The sequence below is a fragment of the Ixodes scapularis genome, unplaced genomic scaffold, assembly GCF_016920785.2.
Source record: "Ixodes scapularis isolate PalLabHiFi unplaced genomic scaffold, ASM1692078v2 PGA_scaffold10__122_contigs__length_95168666, whole genome shotgun sequence".
Classification (NCBI taxonomy): domain Eukaryota; kingdom Metazoa; phylum Arthropoda; class Arachnida; order Ixodida; family Ixodidae; genus Ixodes; species Ixodes scapularis.
Window position 1 is genome coordinate 90,940,917 of NW_024609836.1, and position 14,807 is coordinate 90,955,723.

The 14,807-nt window shown below is 46.5% G+C and overlaps 2 protein-coding genes across 2 annotated transcripts; both read right to left on the reverse strand.

The window, feature by feature from the left end:
• Positions 1–1,091: 1,091 nt before the first annotated feature.
• On the reverse strand, positions 1,092–6,132 carry LOC121834816 (juvenile hormone acid O-methyltransferase-like). Its single transcript, XM_042288630.1, has 3 exons — positions 5,632–6,132; positions 4,513–4,672; positions 1,092–1,264 (listed from the first exon to the last, which is right to left on the reverse strand). Exons 1-3 carry the CDS (start codon positions 6,130–6,132, stop codon positions 1,092–1,094), a joined length of 834 nt encoding a protein of 277 aa, XP_042144564.1.
• A 4,366-nt stretch (positions 6,133–10,498) lies between these two features.
• Positions 10,499–12,317, reverse strand: LOC121834817 (juvenile hormone acid O-methyltransferase-like). The gene is made up of 3 exons (XM_042288631.1): positions 11,820–12,317; positions 11,282–11,441; positions 10,499–10,671 (listed from the first exon to the last, which is right to left on the reverse strand). The coding sequence occupies exons 1-3, from the start codon at positions 12,315–12,317 to the stop codon at positions 10,499–10,501; spliced, it is 831 nt and encodes a 276-aa protein (XP_042144565.1).
• Positions 12,318–14,807: the final 2,490 nt, after the last annotated feature.

Sequence of the window (14,807 nt, forward strand, 5' to 3'; positions counted from 1 at the left end):
GAGCACGTACATGCCTCGTCTTCAAAGTGTTATTCGCTCCAGGCAACACAGCATTGCTCCAGCACGCCGCCACATTTGTCTAGTGGGCTGTGAAAAACGCTCTGAGCGTGAGCGCTAGCTCTCTTCTATGGAACGTTTGGTGGCGCACATGAGTCCACAACTTAGTGCCTTCGCTTTTTTTTTTCTTGTCTCGATGGTAAGTGCTGGAAGGGGGATGTGGGATTAATAGTTCGAATAGAATAGTGCTATGTCATCCATAACCTTTATAGTATTAACTCACGACAACCCGGCTCTCTTCGCTGTGTTGAAGCTGTGCACCGAGAAAGTGAGAGAGAGAGAGAGAGAGCGGGGAAGACGCGAGTGGGTGGGAACGTCAGAACGCCGAGCTCTGATTGGACAGATTAGTGGGTAGACCTAAGGGTAGACCTAAAGCTAACTGCTTTTCACTCCACTGCATCCGTGAAACACCTTGGAACCCGGAACGCCGGCGCCTCCGGCGTTTGAGTTTAGCGTCCGAGCGCGTCCGACGAGTGCAGTGCGAGTCAAATTTGGCAGATAGCTTTAGGCCTACCCACTAACCATTCGAATCAGAGCTCGCGGACTTTCTGACGTCTTCGCGCGCCCTCCTCTCCTCCTCTCTCTCTGTCTCTCGGCGCATGCGGACCCCGACGCTGCACTCTTCGATTCGAAGATAGCTTCATCGCTTATCCCACCCGGGCGAAAAAAATGCTGAGTCATTGAGCTGTGGACGCATGCGCAGCGTCCGATCTACCGCACAGCAGATCGACAGCGGATGCTCAGAAGGCGTTCCACAGCCCAGCAGACAAAGATGTCAGCGCGCAGAAGTCGATTTGTGCGAAGGTCTATGCGGAAAGCAAGTCGTTTGCTACTGGCGCAGGAGATGCGGTGACGTCAAAACAACGCCGAGCTCTGATTGGTCGACTGAAAAAAATAGTGGGTAGATCTCAATGCTAGATGCTTTGAGGTCTACCCACTACTTTTTTTAATGAGCCAATCAGTGTTGGGCGTCGTTCTGACGTCACTTCAATTCCCGCGGAAGAAGCAGACGACTTGCTCTGCGTATAGTCATCTCACGCGCTGGCCTTCGATGCACGGATAACGTAGACGTCGTAGTCGAGTGGGTGTCCTCCGGCCTCTTGTTCGGCCCACAGTCTGTTCGCTTCCCTGATCACCTCCTCCCGAAAGTGCGGCTTTTCTTCCTCGGTGACTGCGGCCGTGATCGGATTGACGGCGAGAATTTCCTCTGAAAATTGGAGCAGGACGAAGTGACCTTTGAGAGAAGGAGACTCGATGACCGTTTGTCTTAGATAACACGACAACGATTACACGTCGAAGTTAATGTATTGAAAGGTGCAATATTCTTCACCTATTTTTTTAGAGCGCAGCTCTTAGGCGCCCGTTTCCGGCTTGAGCGGCGTCACCGTCGGCGTCGGCGTCGGCGTCGCCGTCGCTGTCGGCGTAACCGCGCGGTGCATTATGTGTAAATTTCCCCGCTAAATCTAGCGGAAAAACTTCCCCGCTAAATCCAGCGGAAAATTTCCCGGCTAAATCTAGCGGAAAAAATTCCTTGCTAAATCTAGCGGAAAAAAATTCCCCGCTAAATCCAGGGGTAAAATTCCCCGCTAAATCTAGCGGAAAAAATTCCTTGCTAAATCTAACGGAAAAAATTCCCCGCTAAATCTAGCTTAAAAAGTTCCCCGATAAATCTAGCGGAAAAAATTCCCCGCTAAATCCATCGGAAAATTTCCCCGCTAAATCTAGCGGAAAAAATTCCTCGCTAAATCTAGCGCAAAAATTTCCCCGCTAAATCTAGCGGAAAAAATTCCCCGCTAAATTGAGCGGAAAATTTCCCCGCTAAATCTTGCGGAAAAAATTCCTTGCTAAATCTAGCGGAAAAAAATTCCCCGCTAAATCTAGCGAAAAAATTCCCCGCTAAATCTATCGGAAAAATTTTCCCGCTAAATCCAGCGGAAAATTTCCCCGCTAAATCTAGCGGAAAACATTCCCCGCTAAATCCAGCGGAAAATTTCCCCGCTAAATCTAGCGGAAAAAATTCCTTGCTAAATGTAGCCGAAAAAAAATTCCCCGTTGAATCTAGAGGAAAAATTTTCCTGGGGGGTCACGTGACCCCCCCCCCCCCCCCCCCCCCCGAGGTCAGGTGACGCCTCCTCCCCACCCCAAGAACAGGTGACCCTGAGTACCCTTCCCTCCTCCTCCTCAAGAGCTGCGCTCTAATTCGGTGTTACAGGGAGTTGTAAACGGCTTTTATTTTTTTATTCGGAATCGTCGAACATCTGCCGTGTTTTATTGAATTATCTGCAATAATCCTGCATAACGAAATCAAATGGAAGTCAAGGTATATGCAGTTCAAGGTGTTGTTCCTTTTTGCTTCCAAAACTTGTCTGCCCTGTGCAGAGCAAGACGGATGTAATTTCTGTATACGCGAAAATAAAATAACATTTGGAGATGTACGCCTAAACATGCTGCGTCAACATCCCATCAAGATCCATCAGCACACTCTCTAATGATGCAACGACGATCTGTATTATTTTGAATTTTTCGACCGTAGTTGATTCGATCGAAAGTTTAAAACACCATTGAATACCTAACCACACCTAACATCATTATCCGCCCAAATGTATCGCCTAGCGGTAGGAACCTGTTGACCAAGGTTTTAAAACTAACCGTAATCTTAGTGAAAAGCTATACATGATTTTCGGAAATTTATATGGTATAATGGCGGCCCACGCACGATTTGCTCTCGATTACTTGGAGCTGAATGGCGCCAGTTACCAAACACAAGCCCCATTTTCCGACTGAAATTTTGAGAAAATCACTTATAACTAGGGCTCCGTGTTTTCTGAGTTTATTTTTCGTTAAAATCGGAGGGTGTTTTTCGGAGTTTATTTTTTGCCGAAGATTCGGAATTTATCGGAGTTTACATTTGTTCGATTGCCAAATATCCGAAATTCGGAGTTTAATTCCACAGTGTTTCCTATTGAAAATAAATATGGAAATAATAACCGGATGTAAACGTATGCCAAATAAAAAATAAAACGCGCTTGTATAGATTAAAATTTCTTCAGTTGAATTTGACGTTCGTGCCATTGCAATTGGCACTATTACTTTCTACCACGACAAAAGTTGCACACAAGTTTAGCTTCGATAAACGTCGATACCTTAAAATCAATAAACTTCCAGAGGTAGCCGCAGGGAAGCTCGTAGTCATCCCATCAATCTATCCCGCGGCCGCGTGAGGTGGAGTGGTTAAGGATGTAGTAGATAGTTTCGACTGTCCCTTTTCTCTATTTAATACAATCTCTATGGTCCACAGCTTTCACTGTTACCCCCAGAAACATACCGTCTCCTTTCTCTAAATTCCATGGCCTAAACTGGAAACGAAAAGAATGGCTTTTGTCGTGACCCGAATGCACAATGACCTGTTGCCCTGAATCAACCTCGACGAGACAAGCGGCAAGACCTCTTTTGACAACGGTCTGAGATTTGAAAGATAATTATGGTGCTATTTTCACAGGACCATTGACTCCGTGCTTAACCAATAGACCCTTTCCGGAATTCAGTCTGGCCACTTTGATCACTATCATCATCATCTGAAAACGGCATATGTGCTATACTAATGGCGGCCTTCTGTTTATTGATGAAGGAAGAAGTTGAAGATGCTCCTAAGCAGATGATTCGAGGCCTATACATTCTAGATGTTAGCGCGGCGTGAAGCAGGAATTGGACGCAAGAGCTGCGTAAGCGTTCATTTCTAACTCGGTCCCAGTCAATCGGTTAGTAGCACTCACTCGGCTTCAAAGCCCCTTGATGTATAAAACTCTATCAAGGCGTCTATGTGGGTTGGCGCTTCGTTCCGAGTGGCTGCATTTGTTTCGCCATCGACGATAAAAGAGATTTAAAAATAATTGTAGTGAAGTGTACATTCTCGTTTACCGTGGACCTTCAAAAGTGACGGTGATCCATAAAATACTGCAGATCACAGGTTCATTGCCGCCATTAGTATAGTAAAAGATAAACTGCCATTTGAGACACCAGATGGCACTGAATTCCGGAAAGGGTCTATTGTAAAAAAAAAAAGAAGTATTTTTTTTTTTGCTTTGGGGGGGGGGGGGGGGGGGGGGGTTGGCATTGGCACATAAACATTCGGAGTTTATCGGTTAAATCCGAATTGACCAAAATTTCCCCGGCGGGTGTTTTTCGGAGTTTTTCGGATTTATCTGAAAACACGGAGCCCTACTTATAACTTTTGATTGAGATAACCGTTGATTTGGAAAATTTGACGTCTGGTTCGAACTTCTAGCGTTACATTTGGGCGGATAGAGTGCGTTCGGCTATATCTAGTTTATTTTCTGAATAAAAACAGAAAACACGTAAAATATACTTCTTTCCTTTTTTTTTTGGGGGGGGGGGGGGGGGGGGAGGGGAAGGGGGGCACGCTGTCTTTTGTTGAAAGGGCAGATATCGACTTACGGATTAGGACGTCCTGACTGGTATAATGCGTGCATCTTTCTTGGATTACATCGCATAAGGACGGTGTGAGGTTGGCCCTTTTCAACAGGTCAGTCATGTAGGAGATGCGTGCTTCTTTTCCAACAAGCTCCAACGTTGGAGGAGTTGTACTCTCGCAGATCTGGAAACGAAACGTGCAACGTAAATGCCTGAAAAACACACTGAGCGAAAAAAAAATTGGTCTTATTTTAAGGTACTATTGCGTGAATGATAAAAAAAAAAAAAGCTACGCACTGGGTAAATTTTCAGCGTATACGTAACCTCGAAGCACCAGCCACAACGACAAGAATTGATTGGGCAGTGCAATCGGGCATCAACTACTTGCTGAAAGGTTCCCACGAAACAACACGTGACAGTATTTGATTGGGAGAGATGTATGCCAAGACAGTTATGTAAAGGCCCGTTCACACACTTACAACTGGGTACGACTGAGATAGGCGAGACCTGCTGAAACCTCTTAAATTTCTTAGGAGGAGAGAACTCACTGGCACGATGGCACAATCTGTGCGGTGACCCATGGAACTACATTTTAGGAGAGCGAATGTTTTGCGGGATTTCCGAGGTCAAGTGTGCGTAATACCTATGAGAAGGGCTCATTTATAAGTTATAACGTCGGCAAAACTTTTTTGAGCCAAGAAAGAAAGGATAATGCGCGAGTGAAATAATAAATAGGCCGGACGGCCAGGTTTACACTGCTACCCTATAGATGGCGCCAGTGTGTGCGAACGGTCCTCAATAGATAACATTTCTTTCAGTCAATGTTACTTTCTGATGAAACCTTTGCTATAATATAACCGTCATAATAAAGGCTGCTTTCCGCACTTGCGACTCGTAAGCAGTCACAACCGGCTTAAAAACCGGTTGTATCGCAGTCGACCATAGGAAAAAACAAGTGTCTGACAACTTCGTAAAAGCACGTGATTTCAATCGGTACTACTAATGCTAGAAGATAACGATCCGCACTAATCCCCTGCTGTAGAATACTTTAAGTTCCTCTTTATGTAAAAAGGGAGGTTATCTATAACAATTTTATTTGGACAATAAATCCACCAACCTACGAACTGACAAACCGAGGCTTACCACCGCATATTTCTTCCAACGTTCCGTCCTGGCTAACTTCTTTCGAAACTGAAGATGGAAACTGGAAGCGTAGAACATGAAGAGACATTCTCCACCGGGCTTCAACAGTTTGAAGACGTTCTTGAATCCTTTCTCCTGGTCCTTCACCCAGTTGAAAAGGAAGATGGCGTAGACTCGATCGAACTGACCGTACTTCGTCACGAAGGCGGACACGTCATCCGCCACGGCATCGAGAACGTCGTAGCAAATCTTGGGATGGGCGAAGTTCTTCTTGGCGGTCTCGATCTTGTCCTCGGAAACGTCGACGGCAACGATTTGACCGACGGGAAGACAGCGGGGAAGAAGCGCTTCCCGCGTGACGTCCCCTTTTCCACAGCCCAGGTCAAGGAATTGCTGGTCCTCACTCGAAGACTTCTGGAGCGACCTGTGCAAGAGGTCTAGTCCTTCTACAGTTATCGGACTGGCGACGTCTACATGCAAGTCGTCTTCGGGCTGGGACATGGCGGGCACTGCTCTTTGCGCAAATCGAGTTACTGCTTCTTGCAGTTGAAGTTCCCCCCAAAAAAAAAAAAAACTTGCTGCGTGTTATTTCAACATTTACACAAAATAAGAGTTCCTTGCGTCTCGCCCGTGTACGACTCTGTTGGCAAATACAGTTGAAATGTAACTGTCCTCCTCCTTTACATACGGACTTATGAACTTGGGGGTATTGCATCCGGCATATCATGGGCGCGGTCCCCTTTATCGTTCGCTCTTAAATTTGCTAGCGGAGTGGGAGATCTGCTACGGCTGGACCAATCGTCTGTCGACGCTGCGGCGCGCAAAGCACATGTGGGCAGTACGTTCATGTGACCTTAAAAACAACGCTTTTCGTTACACGTCTAAGATTTAAAATTCATTTTGTATGTCGACTGAACAAAAAAGAAAACACGACGTAGTTGCGATGCAACGATAGTTAATCGGCGCATGGGCCAGTTGCAGGCAGCGCCGACTTCATTTGCAGTTGTGCGTTTTATACTGTAAAGATTCATGCTATACCACCTGCGTAAGAGTGTCACGACATGTGCAAATTTACATTTTTAAAATATTTGGAGCAGGATGTAGAAATATAAAAAATTGCAGGCCAAATTGCCCTGCATTTGTGCTGCTGCGGAAAACGTTTTAGGTTTAGCGCTAGTGACCTACAGGCATTTCTTCTCGAGCTGTACCTCCAGGTGTCTCCAATCCTCTCCACTCCATTGACTCCCCCCCCCCCCCCCCTTCCCTCCGTCCCAATGAGTTTGCCCGTCGGGTCGGCCTGTATATACAGAGTATGCATGGGAAATAATGGGCCACGGCCGGTCACGTGTCAATTTCCCCCCTTAAATTTAGCAAGTAAACTGTATCGATATGTAGTTCGCGTGACGTGAAGTTTCCCGCTAAAACTAGCGGGGAAATTGAATTTGAATATAGGTCACGTGACACGAAGTCATGTGATGTCATTTTCCCCCAAAAATTTAGTAAGGAAACTGAATTGGCGTTGAGGTCACGTGACGTCAATTTTCCCGCTATATCTAGCGGGCAAACTGAAGCCGCGTGACGTCACGGGCCACGGCTTCACGAAATGCAGCTTCACTAAATCCAGAGAAACTAGTCAAAGAACGTTTTGCGTTAATACAAGGATACCTGGTCGCAGCTAAATCCAGATATTAAAATATGTTTGCGAAAAACACCGGATGTATGCTGCGTGTCACTGTAAACGCTGGTTCACAGTTCTGCGTTGGTTAAGTTCGCATGTAACCGAACCGACCGTAACGACAAAGTTTCCGGGACTATAGTGTTCGCCGTACACAGCATGGCAAGCGATGCAAGAGAATGGATTGCTTCGCGAAGCAATACATGAGTCACAGGTGTTGGGGTGTGGTTTTTGCGGTCGTTACGGTTGCATGCGAACGCAACTGTTGCAGATGTCTGAAACATACATCTTAACTGAATCATAGAAAAGTAGCGCCAAGCTCGCCGTATGCTCTCCATGTTAGCTCATAAAACGAGCAATGAGCAATGAGCGCAGACAAGGGGACTTTATTTTCCGTTTCGCTGCTACAGACTACAGGCTTCCATCCATGGGACAGGGGACTTCAGGTGCCGTTTGGCGCGGCTTCAAGAGCTGATAACGCCAGTTCGCTCCATGGGACAGTTAATGCTTTCGCATTAAAAATAAGATACTAAGAAAGAGCCTTGTTGTAAAAAAGTGCCTATCCACGGCGTGTGCGTAAGGTCCTCTATCTTCTTAATGAAGCATTTTCCAGATTGTTGCTTTAATGGCAATCAAATGAATAAACGAGAGAATTCTCATACCCTACGATTTTTATGCCGTGGCATTACCTCGGAGAAAGTCAGCATTCAGGTTGTCGACCAGCGCTGTAATTATCCTTTTAGAACGCAGCTCTTAGGCGCCCGTTTCCGGCTTGAGCGGTGTCGCCGTCGCCGTCGGCGTAACCGCGGCGACGTTTTCGGCATGGTGACGTTCCGGCACCGTGCCGAAACATCCGCGCGGGGTCACGTGACCCCCTCATGGGGTTCAGGAAGGTCACGTGACGCCCCTGGGGGGTTCAGGGGGCCACGGGACACCCCTCGGGGGAGGGGGTCACATGACCCCCCTCAGGGGACTCAGGAGAATCAGGTGAAACCCCTCGAGGGGGGGGGGAGGGGCACGTGACACCCATCCGGGGGGGTCAGGGGGATCAAGTGACCCCTTAAGGGGGGTCCGTGACCTCCCTGAGGGGGTCATGTGACCCCCCTGATCCCCACAAGGGGGGGTCACGTGACCCCCCTTGACACCCCGAGAAGGGTAACGTGACCCCCCTGAGGTCACGTGACCCCCATGAGATCACGTCACCCCGTGAAGTCACGTGACCCCCACGAGGGCGCAAGGGCAACGCGACGTCACGAGGGTCACGTGATTTACGGTTACGCCGACGCCGCTTGGAGGGAGGAGCAGCATGATGAGGAGGGGAGGAGGAGGAGGAGGCTATACCCTCCCCTCAGTACCCTTCCCTCCTCCTCCTCAAGAGCTGCGCTCTAATTCGGCATTACAGGGAGTTGTAAACGGCTTTCATTTTTCTAGTGAGTCTCAGAGTTTATACTCATAATTAACCTTCACCACCGGTTACAGAGAATCTAGCAGCACCTGACGCGCATGGCGCATTTTCAGCGTAACGTAAGGAATAGGGCATAGCAGGCTCCCCGATACCTTGCAAACGATTCATGCGTTCGCCTTTTCTTCGTCGGCTTGTCCAGTTTGCGCTGAACTGCGTCTGTACTCATGGACATTTGTCTGTGGCATTTCAAAGAGGGGAAGAGAACACGTGTGCATAGCTTTGGTCAGCGCTAAAACGTGGTCCCGTACCTTTGATTGCAGCCGTACTGTGGTGCAGCTCCCGGACGCCCAGTGGCGCTTAAAACCTACTATGTGCCAGTGCCGCTTCAGAAAACAAAAGTGTTATGATGCCTCACTAAACAGGCAGTAAGTTAGCGTCCGAGTGTCTAGTCCATGTGTGCTTGTAAAGACAGCTGCAGCGTCTTGGCTTAAGCTGAAACGGAATACAGAAAGTTCCCAAGAACAGTGATCCGTGTTTTTTTGGCCCAGGTACATAAACTACGCATCACAAAAAGCTCAAACTCTGTGATATTGTGATGGTAGCGGTTCGGATAGAAGTCGAAAGTTTGAGAACATTACGTTGCCTGGATCAAAAGATAAGCGAGTAAAAGTAAATTTTTTTGCTCTATGAGCCGACGCCCACCTAAGCTTCACATCGTCAAAACAAGACCTGATATTCCGGACGCTGGTTGGAGATTTATTTAAAAAAAACATTTAACATAGAAATAAGAGGAGATTGTTTCCTTTCTTGTTGACAAGTTTTTTCATCTAAATAGATGTTACAGGCTCTTACAAGGTCATTTCTTGTTTTATTGAGATTATAGGTGGACTCATAGCGAAATTTCATTTTTCTTTATATATTTTGATTCAAGTAACGCCATGTCTCAACTGTCCCCCTTCGAGCCCAACCACTAGCATCACATTCTCACGGATTATCTGCGATGTATAGTTTATTTACCCGAGCCAAGAAACACGGTTCTCCTTTCTTGGGAATTCCCTGTATAGAGAGAGTACTGCCGGTAATTGGACGAACTCAAATTCTACTATGAGTATGCCCTGAATGAGCATATATTTTCACCACATCATATATTACTAAATTTAGAAACGAAAACAAACGAAACAAAAAACTGACGATTCAACCTTCACCTCTCTTTTCAAAGTGGTACATGTGGTCAGTGACGACTTAAAAAAGGCAGTGCATGACCTGTTATGTTCACACCTCTTGCTTCGTGATTGGTTTGCTGACGCTCTTATCGTCTAGCGCCACAATCTTATTGGCTGAGGAGGGATAATGAGGCGCTCGAAGCTCGCCACGCCCTCAGGCCTCTCAGGCACGATGACTTTCTAATGCTTCGCGGCTCAGCTGGGCGCGGAGCTAAAGCTCTTGCGCAACAGACTGGGAGGACATTCGTTCCCAGGTTCTGCAGTACTGTGTTTCTTTAGAGCTGTTCTGAAACATCCGAAAGAAATCGGTAAACAGACTGAAACCAATCAGAAAAAAAAAAAACATTTATTTGAAAGTACATTTTTGTTTAAATCGCTTATCGCACGCCCGCAGAAATACGAAAAATCCACGGGACTCAACCAAATAGCTGTTATGTCGACTCAGCCGACTTGCTATCAAATCCCCAAGAAAAGCGTACAACCATTCTTTAGTTCGCTGCTTCATCCCAGCTTAAAAAGAGGTTCTCGCAGCATTCATCTGTCGGTCATATCTTATGGTTCATCTCATGAAAGAACCTTGGACGCGCGAACAATGTACACAGGGTAGTCAAGTGGAGATCCGCCGGCTTCTTTTTCGGCCCACAGTCTGTCCGCTTTCTTCATCACCTCCTCACGAAGAAACGGCATTTCTTCCTTGCTTATTTTGGCTGTGAGCGGGTTGATCTCCATCAGTTCTCCTGAAAATCAGATACCGCACAAAAACGAACATCTTAGACACGTATTTGGACAGTTCAGGGTCGAAACGAGATTGGCGCTTATTTTAGTAAAAGCTTAAGCCCCTATCACACAGTTAATACATCATACAAAAGACATGTTCGAAACATGTGTATCAATAAAGCACACAAGCATCGAACTTGTTTGAAGCGTTTCCGGAAATAATTCTGTCACCATGTCTGCAAAGTAAACCCGAGTGTTTTTTTTTTGTAGAATGTATGGACGGTTTGGTTGGAGCTTCATGCGGTTAGAGATTGGGACATGCTGCCTCATTTTATGTAGTCTGGAAACCGTTTCCGTGGCAGCTCGGAACAAGTAAAGCGTTCACGCGAATACCTTGACAAGCGTTGCCTCCGAATATCTGTAATGACTGTAGAACATTCATTGTTCTTTGTTTATATTCTTTTTTTTTGTACTCTGGTACCGCGGTATATCTAGAGGTGGTACGCTCAAATGTTTTCTTCGCCGTACGTTGCACACCTAGTTCTTGCGTGGTGGCCATGTTAACAGTGTCACGTGAAGGATATGATAAAAATTCCTTCTGTTATGGAATGAACGCAAAAATGCGCTTACGTATAAGGTCCTCTTTAGTGCCGTAACGCGTTGATATTTCCTGTATGACATCGCAGAAGGTCGGTGTCAAATTGGCGCTTTTCAAGAGGCGTCTCATGTAGGAAATCCGGGCTTCGTTTCCAACCAGGTCTATGGTGCCAGGTGTAGTACTTTCACAAATCTGTAAATTAAGAACGAAAGAATATTAGTCAGATTCATTCGTCTTAAAACGTGCAGTTATTAAATTGAGTGCACCTAGAAAAATATATAATTTTATTGCAGCGAATGTGACCGAATGTAGACATGGGCCGCTCGGTCTGAAATTATAGTTACTACCCGAAATATCAGTTTACAAAAGGATCCTCGTCAGTTGTCTTCTTTTTGGTACATACACATGGCAGCTCAAGTTTTGCTGAGTAACTTACAAAAAAAAAAAAACTCTCTCACTAACATGGAGCGATCGCTTTCACTTTTAGCTTTTAGCAGGTTCCTTTTTTATCTAATTCCTAACAGCTTGATCTATCTTCGCGTTGGTTCTTAACTGACCAACAAAACTCACCTGCGCATATTTCTTCCAACGTTCCGTATTGGCCAACTTCTTTCGAAACTGAAGATGGAAACTGGAAGCGTAGAACATGCAAAGACATTCTCCCCCGGGCTTCAACAAATCGAAGACGTTCATGAATCCTTTCTCCTGGTCCTTCACCCAGTTGAAAAGGAAGATGGCGTAGACTCGATCAAACTGACCGTACTTCTTCACGAAGGCGGACACGTCATCCGCTAGGGCATCGAGAACGTCGTAGCAAATCTTGGGATGGGCGAAGTGCTTCTTGGCGGTCTCAATCTTGTCCTTGGAGACGTCGGCGGCAACGATTCTGCCGACAGGAAGACAGCGCGGAAGAAGCGCCTCACGCGTGACATCACCTATGCCGCAGCCGAGGTCAAGGAATTGCTGTTCCTCACTCGAAGGCTTCTGGAGGGTCTTCTGCAGAAGGTCTAGTCCATCTAGAGTAATCTGATGAATGGTGCTCCCATGGGATTCGGTTTGCTGAGACATGGTGGTCGTCGATGTCCACGGGAAAAAAGCTGCTACTGAAGAAATTTATACTATTCAAACTCGTTCAGTCGGACCGGATTGTTTACGGGCAAAGAGAGAGTATATCTCGGTACGCCTGACTAACGCTGCTAGGAGGATACCGCCAAAGAGTGGAATAAGCTCGAAACCTTTGCTTTATGTAGTCACTGGTGGTCGCTGTTGGCCGCAGATGGTCGCTAACAGGATCGCAGGAACAACATGGACGCATTGCGATATGTATCAATCACTCATAGCCTTGATAGCAAGCGTGTTGCCTGCAGCGCTTGAACAATCAGAAACCGTGGGTGAACCAAGCAGCTGTATTTTCTCAGGAAAGAGTACGCGCGTTACGTGACTCAAAAACGACAGTTGATTGGTACATTTTATACGCTACGTTAACTGGTATGTTAACTGAAAGAATCAAAGGACTCTGTTCCCAACCGTATTCGGAGCTACGTTCCATCTAACGGATTTCCGTTCTAAAAACGGGCCATAAATGAATCAAATCTATTCTACTCCAGTGCGAAAAGGTCCTAATTTAAGGGTTTTTTACGCACATATGGCGGCCAGATGTAGAAGGAGTGACTGAACTATGATGCTGTTCGCTGATATGGTCGCAGTTATCTGGCGCCACTAAAACGGCATTTTGATTTAGATATTTTTTTTTTGTATTACTATACTGTTCGGTCTGGTATTTTGCCTGGCTGTCTGTAGGTTCCGGACTTTGTTCTTGGTAACATAGGCAAACACACGTCTTTTATGCGGCGGGTCGTCGCCTCGGACATTTCCGCTGACCCGAGCGCATTTAGAGCACAGACACGGACATCTACCAAAACTTCCAGAGCCCCGAAGTGTGCCTATCAGCGGCCTGAACGTCGTTTCGAAAAAGTGGACTGAAGGTTAGAGCCCTGCGCGGATAACGGTTTGATCATCCGCATCCGATTTGCACCCGCAATCTTTGCATTCGTACCGCATCCGCAAAAGTCGAAACCGCATCCGACCCTCAATGCGCGCATTCATCTAATATCATAAAATCAACCATAAATAAAAATAAAAAAGAGCATCTGGATGGTATTCTAAGCCGCCTGCTTACCTTTCTACGATGAACTCTTCGTGCAAGGAATACGGCGAAATTCATTTTATCGTATTCCGTTTTATCGTATTAATGAAATAAGCGATCATCATTCCATAGTCACTTCCCATCCCTGGAAATATGATCGCAATGATAAGATCGTCTTAGGAGCCCGTGACACTGACACTCTGTCCAGAAGATGGGCTCAAAAGGAAGGAAATATATATTTATTTTTCTTTGCGCTTTAGAAGCTCACTTCAAGAAGAGGCATATATTATAGACATGAAAATTGACTAACGATAAACCAATGACATTGTGCCACTCTATTTAGGTGAAGCTATGAAAACGTGGGGGAGGGAAAGAGAGAGAGACAGCATGTTTATTATATTGAGGATTCCCGTCATTGAGTGGTGTGCTCTGAGACGAGGGGGTGGAGGTGAGGGGTCATAAGGAGGGGGTGTGGATGACTATGGTGATATTAGCTGAATTTATGAGCCCCATGTTTTCTGATGAATTGAGCCAGGGAGTCTAGGATCGCCTTTCGGTGCTGTTCCTGGCCTCCGGTGTGAGTCCAATCGCTAAGCCTCCTTCGTTGGTCCTGAGCGGATAATTTTTCTCACGCAGTTTTCTGCGGTCTTCCAGGCCTCCGCACTCCGACCAGTAAGTGCTTGACACCTGACACCTTATTTTCTCTGCAGGCCTTGCTGATACGGTCTTCTTCCTTCAGTAGCCCCTGCCAGTTTGGCCGGGAATAACTGATCTTTTAGCGGTTCCAACATTTCCGAAATACTTCGAAATCTTCCGCCAGGTCTTTGACGCTCGCGCTCTTTCCCCGGTTAGGCACGCATAGTAATCCGAGTGAGTCCAATCCGACGAAGTTTATCGAATAATATTAATAAAGCGAACTCTCTCTTCACAGTGTGTGTTCCTCTTATCTTTTGCTGCGAAACGCTCGTCGTTCCCGAAGCAGATGTGAAAGATCGGAGAAGTTCTCGTTAGTCAGTATACGTGAGAGTTTTCGCGCGTAAAATTCGATGTGTGAAGTTGTTGATTGCGCAACATCTCGGGTACGTGCCACCACCGCGACTTGAAGAAATACGCCGTGCGTATAAAACGTAAGGGCACTGGCCGCACCAATTGAACACGAGCCACATGATCGGTAACCGCGAATCATGTTCCAGCGCTTTGGAAAGCTATAATTCAACGCGCAACTTCTCTGTCATTTCACTGCGACGGCACTGCTGTCGGCAGGACGCCATGTGAAAACGCTTCCTTTCACGGGAATCTGGTTTGAACGCACCCGCAGTGTCCACACCTGTTGCGGCCGAACTCCGGCTTGATAGTGAACCGTGTGTTCGTCTATTGCAGGGGTCTCAAACACGCGGCCCGCAAACATCGCG

What these genes read in the sequence shown, in the direction of transcription:
- LOC121834816 (XM_042288630.1), bottom strand. Translation starts at nt 6,132, where the DNA reads ATGTCCCAGCCCGAAGACGACTTGCATGTAGACGTCGCCAGTCCGATA. An exon ending in GTTGGAAGAAATATGCGGTG is followed by an intron (nt 4,673 to 5,631) that starts GTAAGCCTCGGT and finishes TTTCGTTTCCAG; the next exon opens with ATCTGCGAGAGTACAACTCC. An exon ending in CAGTCAGGACGTCCTAATCC is followed by an intron (nt 1,265 to 4,512) that starts GTAAGTCGATAT and finishes TCCAATTTTCAG; the next exon opens with AGGAAATTCTCGCCGTCAAT.
- LOC121834817 (XM_042288631.1), bottom strand. Translation starts at nt 12,317, where the DNA reads ATGTCTCAGCAAACCGAATCCCATGGGAGCACCATTCATCAGATTACT. An exon ending in GTTGGAAGAAATATGCGCAG is followed by an intron (nt 11,442 to 11,819) that starts GTGAGTTTTGTT and finishes CTTAATTTACAG; the next exon opens with ATTTGTGAAAGTACTACACC. An exon ending in CACTAAAGAGGACCTTATAC is followed by an intron (nt 10,672 to 11,281) that starts GTAAGCGCATTT and finishes TCTGATTTTCAG; the next exon opens with GAGAACTGATGGAGATCAAC.